Below are 15,714 nucleotides of genomic sequence, written 5' to 3' on the forward strand. Positions count from 1 at the left end.
TCTTAATAAGATCTATTTTTGCTTTTGCTTGTTGTTTGCTTGCATTTTATTTTCTTCAACATTTTTTTTTTTTTCTGGTTTGATTTGATTTTTCTTGTACAGCAAGATAAATTTGTATGCATATATTGGATTTAACATATATTTCTACCATGTTTAACATATATTGGACTATTTGCCCTCTAGGGGAGGGGGGGGGGAGAAAGGGGAAAAAAACTGGAACACAAGGTTTTTTAAGGGCTAATGTTGCAGAATTATCTATGCATATATTTTGAAAAATAAAAAGCTTTATATTTAAAAAAAAGATGCAATCTGAAAAAAAAAAAATCTGTTAAAATAGATCCTGTATTAAAGGTGAGTTTATTCTGCATTTCTTGCATTCAGATTTTATAAAGAACACCCCAAAACATAGTTTTTCATCTTGTTACTTTATTAGAAGCTTATTTACATATCCACAATATTCCGTGGAAAACAATACTTTACAAAACAGCTTTGAATAAAGTACTGGAACTACATAAAAATAACCTCTCTCTTAAAGAGAGAAAATATAAGTTAGTTTCATTTACTTTAATAAAGATTACCTTAAAAAAGGAAAACATTTTAGTTGCATTTTTTTAAATAAAAAACTTCTCAGTAATGTGCTCATCTGCTTTCTCAGAGATCAAAAAACTATGTATTGGTACAACCATAATGCTGTCAAAGGTAATCTGAGCACATGAGAAAAGAACAAAAACTAAGGGAAACAAACACATAGTCCTGGACAGCAACTACATTAAATTCCCTAAAAACAAAGAAAAGAAAAAGAAAAACCCAATGAAGGATTTCTCACTCAAGTCATTAACTTAACAATTTACTTTCTGCTTCATCACAAGCATTCATAATCACCAAATGAAAAAAAATTGTAAACAAGGATCAAGCTTCATCTGCCTGATCTTTCGTTGAAGTTGGCATCATTTGGCTGAAGTGGATTTATATTCTTTTTTTCATACTGCCATTTCAAAATCTTCCTAACAAACAGATATGGAATTGCTATGAACCCTAATGAAATAGGGTAAAGTGATATAGTGAAGCATGATTGACAGAGGGCCTTCACCCAAAGCACTGATTTAACTCTAAACATTTATCATTGAAGCTAGAAAATCATATTTAGGTCAGTTGTCAAAGAAATGAATATGCACCTTAGAGCAAGATTATTATGATTAAGCTAATATCTTCTTGCAAAGCATCTTTCACTGGATATTTTCTTTATATATCAAGAAAAACCTAAACATCCCAGAATGCTCAATCAAAACTGAGTGCTTTGATAGTCTCCACCCCCCAAACTTCCAGGTCAATTACAACCACTGTTTGTTTTAAAATGCAAAATGTTAAGTGTATACTTTGGTGGTAGTCAGCCAAAACAATATTCTGGAGACCTTACTGACCTCTTTGTATTTCCTATGAATTTTCCCCAAAATTGTTTTGACTGAAAAATTTTAAAATGGTGAAATTAAAAAAGCATTGGTACAGTAAGAAAGCCTGGTATCTTGCCCATGCCCATATGATACCATGCCTATGCTGGTAAGAACACATCACAATATGAAACATTTACTGGTTTGGTGTATACCTGAGGAGAAAACTGCACTGACAAAATACATCTGTTTTTCTTTGTTACCTATAATGTTAACTGACAGCTTTTTTTTTTTCTTATTGGTTTCTTATTTACTATCTATGCTTAACAGCAATAATTTGTAACCTTAGATAACACATTTAAGTACAAAAAGCATCTTCCTGCTCAGAACAGGCAAGTATAGTGGCAGATCCAGTCTATATAGTGGATGGCACAAGGCCATATATACAAAGAATGAAATGGTACAAAACACTCTCAAACATAATGTGAAAACTGTAGGCAAACTTCTCCCTTTCTGAATATGAGCAATGGCATTCTTTTCCCTCTCTCCACCCCCTTGAAAAGTGAAAAGACAGCTGGGATAATCAATTATGAAGTATTATAAAGACACAATGCCAGAAAAATCCCCCTTTGGCTGCATCCTATGCTTTGTTCAGCTCCAAAATGACTGGTACATATGAATGATTTCTTTTTGAGACTCTCTTCCAACATAATACAGGACACATGGACTAAAGAAGATGGAACAATTGAAAAAAGATCACCTAGAATTTAAGCAGGAAAGAACCAATTTCTGTGCTCAAAGTGTTGCACCCAGTAGGGCTTGTTTTATCTACACTCTGGTCAAAAGCAGAATTAGTCATCCTCTAAGGAGCAAAATTATTACCTTTTGGATAATAGGAGAAAAATTCTAATCTATACATTATTTGCCCCTTCTCTTCAATTCCACCAGTACCCAAAATGAAGATGATTTAGGTCTTCATATGAAACAAATAAATGTTTTGGGGGTGTCAGATGGCAGCAGGTAATACAGAATAAGGACATAAAAAAAAATTCATCCATGCTATGACAGAAAAAAATCAGGTATCAGTAGATGGCAATTCTTAGCACAGCCGAGGCAGCATAGTTCAGGCTTTTAAAGTTAGGTTGGCGTTCTAAAAGCAATGGATGTTATGGGCCCTGAGTTCTTGTTCAAAGAGAGTAAGTGGGAGAAGAGGCCTGTCTGCTGTATGAAAGCCTGCTGCCTCATACCAGTTGTATTTTAGGAAGTTTCTGAGGAGCTGTATGGGAAAAACTTGGCAGGTTTGTTTGGTGAGTTGGGATTTGGGCACTCGGCCTCTTCACTCAATTTGAAGAACATCTCCTGCTCACGTTTCTTCTGGTTCAGGTCATCCTCCAGAGCCTTGGAAAAAGCAAAGATATTAAATGTTTGTTGAGTGAATGAATGAAAAAACAACTCTATCTGAACACCCAAGAAGGAATAGCACTTCCCCAATAATACCTTAAAGCAGTGCCAAAGCCAGAGTTTACACAGCCTTTGCAGAGGTGAATGTTTCAAAACCCTAGGGCCCCTCCCAGAACCCAGAAAGCTTTTATCAGGGTATTCCCCTCTTTGAACTCATTCACAAGTCACATAACTATGTCCTCCCCATTTCCTTTTCCATTGCTGATTACCCTGACATAGTATAAACAGCACTTCCTTCCCTGTGGCAAATCTAGGCAGCGATTTAAAGGGAACCACAGGCTAAGACTTGGACTGGGATTACCAGGAAGCTCAATGCAAATCTAAAACTGTTGGTATTAAAACAGCTAAGTGAGTCAAGAAAAACATGGTGAAGAAAGTCAGAAGAGATTTATCAACTAAGAGAGAGCTCTCAAGCACTAGTCTACCTCAAGAACAAGCAGTTTTAATTGTCTAGGTCAAAACCCATCACAACCTTCAAGGGAGTGTCCAAGTCCAGTCTTCAATAGGCCTTTCATTGTATTGAGCACTCCCTGAATCCAGGGAGCCACTGACAGGGGCCTAGATTCATGCAGGATTTGTTGGGAGTTGGCCTATATTACATTTGCTTCTTTTTCTTGGCTCATTCTGCTGCTCTAAAGCTTTCCCAACTTGGAAAAGCAGTTCTGTTAACAGAAAAATCACACAGTTTGGTCTTCTTTCAGCCAAGTTTGATTCTAATTAATTTTCTCCATCTCAAAGCAAGATTAAGTGAATACACATTCACTTGTGACCTCTATCCTTTCTTAGCCAATAACAAAACACCTGGACATATCATAGAAAAATATGTGGAGTGGGGTATAGCTTCATAACTTTAGATTCCACCAATTTGAAACTGATAGTAATTCAGACAAAAGCTGGCTAAGTTTGTGCTGACCTTTGCTATCCTGATCATATATGAGATTTGCTGAGCAAATAGCTAGTATAAACAAGATTATAGCAGCAATGGCTTACCTACTTAAAAAGAAAAAAAATACATCTCATTGGCTTTACAAAATGGTGTTCATGAATTGGGGAAATGACTGAATAAATTGAATCAAATGTTATTACACCATAGGAACAGCAAACATGAGGAATTCAGGAAAACACTGGACACTTGTATGAAGTGATGAAGGACAAAGAACTGAGAGAACAGTATGTACAAAGGCTACAATAAACAATAACAATGAAAAAGCTGCCAAACTGATGAACCGTAATGAGTGCAATTACATAATGACAATGAATGACACCTCCTGCAGGTTCTACAGCCAGTTCTCTTGTAGACCTAAAGGAGAAATTTTTAATCACGAAATTCCTTGCTACCATCAAATGACTCAATATCAGAATCTGATATGATTTAATCAGTGGAAATGACATTAAAGAAGAAGCATTAACTTTCTTACAAGGCTTTACTGATGCATCCTAAGGACCATGAGACATTTCCATCAGACTTGTACCTGAAACCCTCCACATATGTTGTCTTCTTCATGGAAAGTGAGCTCCTTAAGAAAAGGAATTGTCTTTCTTCCTTTTCTATTTGCATTCCCAAAGTTTAGCACAGTGCTTTAGTGCTTATAGAATGCTTACTTCATTCCTTCATTCAAAAAACTAATTTAAATCCTTGAAACTCAACTTCTTTCTCTCAGTAGACAGGTGGGGTCTATAGGTGTGAAATGAGGAATATGCTATCAGAAATGATCATTGTGTTTGAATTGCTTAAATGTTTTTCATTGTTTAAAGAAAAGGTTTGGGTAGAAGGCTGTTCAAGGGAAATGACTGTAGAGATTATATCTGTCAAATTGGTTAAAATGATAGATGCTCACCAACTGGGGAATGGCCAAACAAACTGTGATTATGATAGAATAGTACTATCACTATAAGAAATAATGAGTTGGTTAATAGGAAAACATGGGAAGACTTGGACTTATGAAGGAAGATGTTATTTATCTCCAGAAAAAGAATTCATAATTAGAAATACAATATGGTGTATATATATATATATATATATATGTGCATACACACACACACACACACACATAGATATTATATAGATATAATATGTGTGTATAGTCATGATTGATTGTAGCCTTCTCTAAGGTGGGATAGGGACAACAGGAGAAAAAATAAAAAGTGCATTCAGACAACAAAAGAAAACTTGGAAGCACAGAAAAGCTTTATAAACTTTATCTAGTATTATATAGCATTTTTTCCCCAAGTAAACAGTCTAAATAGGAAATAATTGGTTTTATAGTGAATCCTCATGTTCTACTGTGTAATAGAAAATGTTCTTTCCCCTCTCTCATTTTGTATTTAATTTTATAATAAGTAAAAAAATAAAAAAACAATGGGAATGGGAAGAATATGAAATAAAGCTTTTCTTGAGTAAATAAAAGAGTAAATGACCTCTTCATTTTTACCCTAAGTAGCACATAGCAGAAAACCCTCTGAATTTTAGCATGAGAAAGTATAATAGGACTTACTGTTTAAAACTATTTTTTTGATTCTAGTATATTTCTATCCAGTTAGTTTTGAAGTATTGGGGCTGAATTTAACATGCCCTATTGATACATTCTAAATTATTCCTTAGTTAATAACTGAGAATTCGTTTCAAAAGCAAATTTTAAAAAGAACAACAACAACAGGGGGGTAGCTAGGTAGTGCAGGGGATAGAGCACCAGACCTGAAGTCAGGAGGACCTGAGTTCAAATCTGGCCTCCAGGCAGATGCGTGACTCTGGACAAGTCACTTAACCCCAACTGTCTCAGCAAAACAATAACAACAACAAAAACCAACAAAAACATAGATCCTTGTTATTAGTATAACAACAGATTTCAAAACTGGAAGACCTGCAGAGTCAAATGTCAAGATTTGGGACCTTGAATCAATAAAATCATACCACTGATTCTGCACTCCCTGGAATCCAATTTGATTATCTCCTGGAGTGGCCCCCTTACCTTCTTCCGTGGACGAAGCTTTTCCCTCCAGTCCTTCAGGTTCTGGTTATGACTCTCATCTAGGGCCTTCAACTTTTGGGTTTCATGCTCTACCAAGAGGTGACACTTTTCATTCTATAACAAAGAGCAATCAAGGGAAGTTAAAAACCCAGGCTATCAAATGCCCTGGAGTCACAGGAATATGCCACTGCCCTGACCCCATTACCAACAATGTCCTATCACAAAATCTACAAGATAGAAAAGATCTCAATGACCATCTAGTCCAACCTGTTCTGCACAAACCCAGGCATCTTTAGTCAATCTTTGCTTCCCAACCTTGAGTGAGGGAGAGCCCACCATCTCCTGAGATAGCCCATTCCATTTCTAGAAAGCTCCATATGTTCAAAAGCTTTCCCTCACCAATTTAAATTTGCCTCTCTACACGTCCATTACTACGGATACTGTCTTTTGGGGACATGTAGAACTTAAAGATAATTCCCTCGTCCCCTCTATGAGTAGAGGTCCCAGCTATGAACTAGTCTTGTGACAGTAAGGAACCTCGTGAAATAGTTCACCTCTATCTACTCTAAATGTTAAATATAAAATATATTAAAAAGTGAGAACACTAAAACTACTAAGAGGTTTTACATTGAGATGGATATTAAAAGCCAGTAGGGCAAATTTCAGGATCTCCACCTGATCTCATCACCTATAGGATGCCATCATGCTAAATCCTTACTAACCAATCAATCCATAAGAATTGATTAAGTACCCATTATGAGCCATGTAGTAAGTTGGGAGATGAAACTGTCACAAGCAGAATCATGCTCTCCATTTATGGGCTAGTTTCTTTACCTGGAGCTGCTGGAGCTCACTCATGTTGCTCTCACATTGGGTATTCATGTCTCTCATCTGGGACTCATGTTTCTGTTGTTGCTGCAATCGCTCAGCCTTCTGTCTTTTTTCTTCCTGTTGGGAAAACTGTGACCGAAATGATGAGTGAGGTCTCGGTGAAAAGTATTCGAGTAAAAAGAGCCAGAGCAACAAAATAAAGCTTGGTCTCATCTAAGGGAATCTCCTGACAGTTCTTCCCCCAAGACATCCCTGCCTAGGGTTATCACCTCAGATTGCACAAGTACTATTTTGTTAGCCCTGTTTTGAACCATACATTGATCCAGCATTAACCAACAAGCAGCCTGCATGGATGTCAAATAAAGCAATTTCCCCAAGGATTTCAGAATCCATGTAGGAGACTTTTGACATGAATCATATATGAGGACTACAGTAGAATAGGAACTGCTAACACTTTTGTAGTGCCTTAAAGTTTAAGGAATACTTTCCTTCAAGCAACCTTGTAAGGAAGACAGTTATGATCCCCAAGTGTTATGATCTCCAGTTTCTAATTAGGAAATGGGATTTCAGAGAGATTATGTGACAGTCCACTGTCAGAGTTGAAAAGCTTAAGGGTGGGATTGTAACCCAATCCTTCTGACTCTTGAGACCAGCATTCTGTCCATTACATCACATGCTTTCTCTAAAGCCTAGCCCTGGCAAATTTGGGATATGTGCATGGCCAACCCAACTCTGCCTGAAAACATGGCCATGAAATTCCGAAAATGTCAGAGTTCTATGATGAACCAAGAAGGATAAACAATAAGGCACATTAATTACACTCACTCACAAGGACTGGGATTTGGAAGATTCTTGGGATTTTTTAAAACTATTCTTTTTTTTGGTTATTTATCATGGAGTCATTTCAACCATGTCTGACTCTTTGTGATCTCATTTGGAGTTTTTTGGCAGAGAAAGTGCAGTTGTTTGCTATGTCCTTCTCCAGTTCATCTGACAGATGAAGAAACTGAGGTACACAGGGCTAAGTGACTTACCCAATGTCACATAGCTAGTAAGTGTCAGGGGCCAGATTTGAATTCTGGGTTCTTTTTGATTCCAGGTTAGGCACTCTATCCACTATACCACCTAGCCGCCCTCTTCTATGTTAGCATATAATTTTGGATATGTCTCATCCAAACAATGAAAATAATAAAAAATACCCAACATGCCTACTTCAGGATTTTTGGCAGATAAAATGAGAATATAAAACAATCTATAGATATATAGTCAGTGACCATCTCCAGTCAATGGATAAGAGAAAATGCTGTTAATTTAAAGAATAATAATGAAAGGAAAAGCTTTCATTTTAAGATTTTGGGGAGGTTTTATCTCTCTCCTTCCCCAAAGTATAGTTTCTGTAAAGATATATGGCCTTTGGCCAGTCAAGCAATGATGCTTATTAAGAATTCTGGCTTATCTTTTATTTCCATTTGATGGAATTCACTAGACAAAACATTACCTTCTTAGATCTTGCATTGTGCCAGGTGATGGAAATAAAGATGCAAAATATGTATACATATATTGGATTTAACATATACTTTAACATATTTAACATGTATTGGACTACCTGCCATCTGGGGGAGGGGGTGGGAAGAAGGAGGGGAAAAGTTGGTAATAGAAAGTTTTGTAAGGGTCAGTGTTGAAAAATTACCCATGCATGTTTTATAAATAAAAAGCTATAATAATAAAAAAAAAAGGAAATACAGATACAAAAATGAAATAATCCTCGACCTCAAGGAGATTGTTTTCTCTGGTGGGAGATGGAACAGGTTAGGCATGGAGTGGTAGAATATAGATATGTCAATACACAATTTGAAGAGAGAGTAAACACTGAAGGAACGAGTTTAATTCTAACATCTCATAACGTACATCAGTGACAAAAACAAAAAATGTCAGGTTTTTTGTCAGAGACTGTAGAGACTTTTTCTAACACCCTCTGGTAGGAGCTAAGACAGGACAGAACTTTGTAAACCAACCAGGACATGAGAAAGTCCAAGAAGCATTGCCCTAGAGGCCCTTAGCTCCCTCTGTGAGCCTTGTCAAGACTCACCTGCTTAATCTTCTCTCTCTGCTCAGAAGCACTCCCACCACCATTGATATGGAGACTCTTCTTGTACATGGCCATTCGAGTCTTGCCTTCACTTCTCTGGATCTTGGGGAGGCGGGCCTTCTCTTGTTGTTGCCGGATCTTAAGCTGTTCTATCATTCTTTGATTGTAACGTTGCATCTGTTCCCGCTCCTAAGGAGATCAAAACGGCAGATCAGAGTAAAAGCAATAGTGGAGTGATTTTGGGGGGGACGGGGAACATCTTTTTAAAAAAAATTATTTTTATCATTTTCTTTTCTTTTTTTTTTTGGTTATACATGTATATTAACTTTTAAAATACACATTTCTTTATGAATCATGTTGGGAGAGAAAAATCATAATAAAAGGGAAAAACCACAAGAGAAAAAAAAAAGAAGAAAAAGAAAAAAAGTGAACATAGCATGTGTTAGAGTAATTCTTTAAAATGAAGATACTTTCTTGAGAGATCAGGAGAGCAATAGAACTTTAGACTTGGAAGAAGAGATTTTTATTTTGGTTTGGACCTTTGGTGATTTCTATCAATGGAAGGAATTATCCAGTGAGGAAACTCAAAGAGGGTAGTTCAGTACATGCTCTATAATTTAGGGTCTTAGTTTTCAAATCCAGCCTCAGACTCTTAACACTTCCTAACTATGTGACCCTGGATAAGTCCCTTAATCACAGTTGCCTTGCAAAAAACAAGAAACCAAAAAAACCAAACCCTCCATATGTAGGACAGTATGGTCCATGGGCTCAGGAAGAGTAAGACACAACTCAACAACTACTGCCCTTTTAGGGGAAAAAGGCAAATTATATGAAAATAAACTTATATCAGTGATTTACTCAAAACATCAATTTGTTGATTGGCTTCTAGGGTCAAAGCATATTGATCAAAATCCTTTACACATTCTATACTTACAAAGTCATAGAACAAAAACTGATACTTAGATGAATTTTTTTGTGTTCATTTTTTTCCTTTTGAAACTGGATCTCTCTATCTCACCAAAGCTAGAGATACAGCTTATGGACATGAAAACTTTGACCTACTCCATTTCTGTCCGGGGTGGGTTTGCTCCTCTTAAGGCAGCTTAATAACTTTTTATTCCAGAGGGTTCACCACATAGGTACCACAGACAGTATGAGCCAATCAGCTCAGCCCTATTGAAGCTCAGAACTCCTATCCCCAAACAATACACCAGTTTCAGTCACTCTAGTAGGAAAGATTGATTTCAGACATGTGCTTCCAAGCCCTGTTGAATCATTATGTCCTTTAAGAGTTTCAGTCATCAAAAAATCAGATATTTTAGAAGACTAGTGAACCCTAAGGAGTTTTTGAGTAACCATCAATTAACCTGAAATTCTGGTTAACTAAAGTTTTACTATAAGATAATATCCGTGTAAGTCCTATATCCAACAACTATAAGACAAGAGATCACAACCTAGAGACAACAGAAGGATAGGTTCAGGATTATAACAAGAATGTTACTGCTGCTTAGACTCATCCTGATTTATTCCTGATTTGTGAGGTGGCATAGAGAATAGAACATCAGGCATTAAGTTAGGAAGACTCTTTCTAGGTTCTAATCCAGTCTCGGATACTTATTAAGTATAAAATTCAATTTCCCCATGAAAAATGGAAATAATAATCACACATCTCTCAACATTGTTTTGAAATAAAACGAGGTATTTGTAAAGTTCTCTGCAAATCTTAAAGAGCTATATGAATACTGGCTATTATTGTTAGCACAATACTTGACTCATAATAAGCACTTAACATGTTTATTGGTTGACTGACTGATTTGTAAGATCAAGACAACAATAACTTGAAGTATTCACTCACATGGCTGTTGTAAGGTTCAAATGTGATAGTGTATGTAAAGTACTTTGCCAGCCTTAAAGTACACTATAAATACCAGGTATTATTACTGTTGTTTGTTGTTTTTCTGGACACAAGCTGAAAATAGCAGGTAAGGTAGTTGTCTTTCCACCTAGTCACGTGTAAACAATGACTTCAGAACAATGGTTTTGCAGAAAGAGTAATATCCACTTTATAGGCTGAAAAGGCATTATATCAAGCTCTTATTGTATATAGTGAGTGGTTACTCTTTGGGGGACATGATGTATTTCTGGAGTTTGTCCAAATCCTTTGATAATCAATTATATGACCACAGGGTCAGACTGAGATGTACTGAAAAGTCCAATGGCAGCTAGTCAAAACAGAAACCATGGCCTGGTCAAAACTGAGAATTTCATCACTTTAATGTTATTCCAGCAAACTGTGCTTCTTGACATTTCTCCAGACAGTGTTTTGAGAGAAATCTTGACTAAAGCTTACATCCTCCATTCTTAACTTTCCATCCTTTTGCACTGTCTTATTCTAAAAGCTCATTTGAGAGGTTCTTAACCTGGGACCTGTGAATGTTTATAAATATATACATCCTTTAATATGCATATTCCAGTATGATTGATTTTTGTCATTTTATTCTATTTTATGCATTTGAAAATATTATCTTGAAAAGGCATCCAGAGGCTTCACTAGATACCAAAAGAGGCCATAAAATATCCACTAAAGATTAAGAAACCCTGCTGTAGAGCCAGAAAGTACCTTAAATGATCCTCCATGCCCTTAAATGCCACTAAGGTCCCTTAACCAATAAATTCTCTTCAAATAAAGATTCTCCACACATTCCACATCACTGTGAAACAAAGAGCAGGTGCCTGCTCAAAGGCAGGGAATTCTCCTAATGCTAAAAGCCACAGCACCCTACTATGCTCTACTAAGACAAGGCAACAGCTAGCTAAAGCCCACAGCAGTACTGAGGAGAAGGATGTTAGATTGCCGATGGGTCTACAGAACTGGGCTGAGTCTTTTCTCTTCCCTCTACTTCTCTTTCAAAAGAAGAGAATAATATCACCACAGATTTAGAGCTGGTCATTGTATGGAATAATTTCATTTAGCATATCATAGGATCACTATTCTTTGTATATGTTAAGAATCTAATAGATACCTTTCCTTTCCTTCTTCCCATATTCCTCCCTCCATCCCTTCCTTCCTTCCCTTCCAACTCAATCCTTTAGGTATTAAGAGCTTGAGAATTGCATCTACTTCAAAGTAACTCGATCCAAGCCTCTTGCTTTATAGTTAACAGAATTGAGGTCTCATGAAGTTGTGGTATGCCCAAGATTAGAGATATTAAGTGACAAAATCAGAATTTGAACCCAGGTCTTCCAACACCAAACCCAGCCCTTTCCCCCTGTACCATGATATAAGTCATGAAGTGCACTGGCAGCAGGATACTATCCTATCACCCTCTCAGAACTATCTTCATTCTACATTAATAATGACAATAATAAATGAGTAATCAAATGAGATGGTATTTGTAAAGTGCTTAGCACAGTGCCTGACACATAGAAAATGCTTATTCCCCTTCCCTGATAATAGCTATTATTAGATATAGTGCTTTAAGATTTACAAAACATTTTGCATAATCTATTTCATTTGAAACTACCAACAGCTCTATAGGTACTACAGGCATTATCCTTCCCCTTTTACAGAAGAGAAAACTTGAGCTTAGAAGGGAGCTTGATATAGCAGGGTGATTTTGGAGTCAAAGAATCTGGGTTTGAAACCCACCTTTGTTCTATGACCTTAATTCATGTAACCTGTCTAGGTCTTAGTTTCCTCATCTGTAAAATGAAGGTGGCAGTAGACCTTATCTCTGAGATCACTTTATAGGCTGAAAAGGCATTATATCAACCACCTTAGCCATGGTCACACAGGCATTAGGGTGATGGAACTAGGATGGGAATCAGTTCGCTCCTAACTCAAAGTCTAGCATCCACGCGTTCTCCACCTCTTGATTGCCTGAAGAGAAAGGAGGTTCTCTTACCTTCTCATGCTTTCGGAGCAGTTCATGCCTTTGGAGGAAATACTGGTCCTTCAGCTGCTGCTTGACGAGCTGGTGTCTTTCTTGTAAGTGATGTTCTTCAAGCTCCCAGAGGGAGGCTTCCCGGTCTAAGGAGAACAAACCAAGACCAGAGAAGATAAACCATGGACCATGGACAAGGAAGAGCTGAGGGCAAGTCTCAGCTGTCCCTTCCCCTCCCCCACCCTTTGTGTTTTCAAGAAACCTGGGCTGTTCATTTTCCTCCATCAATCCCCTCTAGTATAACAGAAACAAGTGGTCATCCAGCTTCACTGGAGGTTTTCAATCAGAGGCTGGATGAGGACTTGACAAGATGCTAGAGAGAGGACTCCTCTGCAGCCACAGAAGGAAGCAGTAAGTGGTGCAGTAGAGAATATGCTGGAGTTGGAATCAGAGAGTTCAAATCCCACCTCAGTTGTCAGGTGTATCACCTTGGCAAATCACTTTATTGCTGTCTGCCTCAACTTCTCCTTCTATAAAATGGAAATCATAATAATACTTAACTTTATAAGGCTGTCATGAGGGTCAAAAAAATTCTGAAGAATCTATAATGAAAAATGCTATCTGCCCTCCAGAGAAAGAACTGATGGAGTGTGCATGCAAATCAAAGGACACTTTTTTAAACTTTAGTTCTCTTAGGGGATTTTTCTTCTTTTGCAAGATGACAAACATGGGAATGTTTTGCATGACTGAAGATGTATAATCAAATTGCCTATCTTCTCAAGGAGCAAGGAGAGGCGGGAGAGAGAGAATTTGAAATTCAAAATTAAAATAAAAACATTTAAAAGTTTCTTCCACATGTAATTGAGAAAAAATAAAATTAAAAATATGTATAATTGGAGGGTAAAGAAATACTTGTTGATTGACTGATTCTTCAAAGGAGTTTTTGCTGCCTTCCTAACAGTTTCCTTGGACCAGAGAGTGGGGTAGGGAGAGGATCACTGGATTTCATCTCAAAAGACTTAGTTCTCTCACTTAGGACCTGTGTGACCTCAGACAGATCATTCAACCTATTTCTCCTCTGTAAAAAGAGGGAATTGAACTAGATGATCTTTAAGGTTACAGCTCTAATATTCTATGAACCTATGTGACTCAATTCTATTTTATTAATTAAGCAAATGGGATGAGTGAATGAATGATCCTAAAACTGACTTATACATTCATAAGTCCCCTGGGCAGAAGGTAGGATAACCTCACACCTGTCACTTTATCCCTTCTTACCTTCTAAACAGCATGATCTGACCAACTAAAGTGCCCTTTTCTAGCACTTTGTCCATAGGAAATCTCAAATTAATTGGTGTCTCATTGTGTCTACAGAATAATGATAGCTGATGTTCAGAATGATAGCCCTGAGGCGCTACAAGATCCTGAAGGCTTTTATTATTTCCTGATTTGGTGGAAATTGGTAAACCATGTATAAGGCATATCGCCTTACACATATATGATCTATCCAGTGGTTGCTGTTTATTTTTCGTTCTCAAAAAGGACCATGACATCAGAGAGATGATGTCATAAAATGCAAGTGACTTAAATTTAAATGAGGTTGCAAATCACCACCTTTACTTTCCTCTCTGAAGACATCTGAATCCAGTAGCAATCGGGACAACTAAAGATGATCCTAGATACAGTGGCCTTTTTAAGCTAAGGTCTTTAACAGATCTTAGTTTGAGGCAACACCCAAATAGTGATTAAGGCTAGGTAAAGTCTATCTGGTAAACCTTTATTAATCAAAACAGCTATTCCATCAGAACATTCCCTCAGTGCCATATTGAAACCATAATGTACATGATTACCACTTCCTTGCCATTGATAAAACTCACCTTTCTGCAATTCATCTCAATTTGGTTTTAACACTTTGCAATAATAAGAAACCCAGATGATCAGAATTTGATGTTCTTTCTTCTCAAGCCTACTTCCTGTGCATCCAGGATATGGCTGAAACAAAATACCTTTCCTTTCTACCCACCTCGAAGAAGCTGTTGCTTCTTATTCAGACATTCCCTCTCTTTGTCACAGATCTCCCGTCTATTTTCAGCTGTGATCATTTTCATAGCTAACTCCAAATCTCCCTTCTGTTTGGCAACAAACTCTTTGTCCTGCAAGGGTAAGAGAAGGAGATCAAGTTTATTTGTCATCAACTTGAACATAGTAATACTCTTCATCACTCTCTACCCAAATAGACCAGTACTCTGTCTCTAATTTAGGCACTGAGGGACAAGCTAAAGGGGAGCATGGCTGCACTCTCTGGCATCAACCTCAATGGTTAGGGAAATACCTCTCAAATAGGGATCTGCCATTCATGAATTTATTTTTCATGAGTTTTAATAGAATGTAGGCTCCTTGAAGGCAGACACTATCATTTTTTTGTTTCTGGAGCAGAGTCACACAATCTTTCTTACCAAGTTTGATAAGGAGCCAGCACTACTCAAGCCTTAGTCCTCCAATAGAAAAATGTGACATTGCCAGGGGCAAAGGCTGAAAAAACAAGAGACCCTGAGGAACCATAGCACCAGTGGCCTGGAGCTTAGGTGAGCCCCACTTACTAGAATCTGTTTTTGCTGTGTGTGCTCCTCCATTCTCTGCTTCATGCTCTCTTTCCGTTGCTGACGAGGCAGTTTCTCCACCTCATTTTTCACCTGTATGAAAGATGACAACAACTTTTCAGTAAGATAAGCTAGGCTTATCCCTAAGGTAAGGAAACTCCTTTCACTAAAGCCAATCGGCAGCTGCTCTTTTGCTAAAAGTCTCACCAGAACTATGTGAGTTGGACAATATACACATTATCATCCCCATTTTAAAGATGAGGAAGCTCTCCATCTTTGGTGAAAACTACTGAGTCCTGATCATCTGGCTTAGAGAAATTAAGAAATTTGCTCATGATCACATGTAAATATGACAACTAGGAAGCCTTGAAACTCTGTCTTTCCTGACTCCAAACTTAATGTTCAATTACTAAATAGCATCTTGCTTGACAGTTTATTGCTAAAAAATGAATGATCAGGAGACTTGCCCAAATGCATAAATGATTTTACTTG

General features: G+C 37.3%; 1 protein-coding gene across 1 annotated transcript in view; it reads right to left on the minus strand.

Annotated features, from left to right (window-relative positions):
- Window positions 1-406: 406 nt before the first annotated feature.
- STK10 (serine/threonine kinase 10) overlaps window positions 407-15,714 on the minus strand; it is a 138,500-nt gene continuing 123,192 nt past the window's right edge. The window contains exons 13-19 of the mRNA XM_051978902.1: window positions 15,223-15,315; window positions 14,646-14,775; window positions 12,644-12,768; window positions 8,739-8,927; window positions 6,653-6,778; window positions 5,819-5,932; window positions 407-2,786 (exon numbers count right to left, since the gene is read on the minus strand). Coding sequence (XP_051834862.1) covers window positions 2,646-2,786; window positions 5,819-5,932; window positions 6,653-6,778; window positions 8,739-8,927; window positions 12,644-12,768; window positions 14,646-14,775; window positions 15,223-15,315 — 918 coding nt within the window. The 3' untranslated portion in view covers window positions 407-2,645. The remainder of the gene's footprint in view (window positions 2,787-5,818; window positions 5,933-6,652; window positions 6,779-8,738; window positions 8,928-12,643; window positions 12,769-14,645; window positions 14,776-15,222; window positions 15,316-15,714) is intronic.

This window comes from Antechinus flavipes, chromosome 2 (genome assembly GCF_016432865.1).
Source record: "Antechinus flavipes isolate AdamAnt ecotype Samford, QLD, Australia chromosome 2, AdamAnt_v2, whole genome shotgun sequence".
Lineage (NCBI taxonomy): Eukaryota > Metazoa > Chordata > Mammalia > Dasyuromorphia > Dasyuridae > Antechinus > Antechinus flavipes.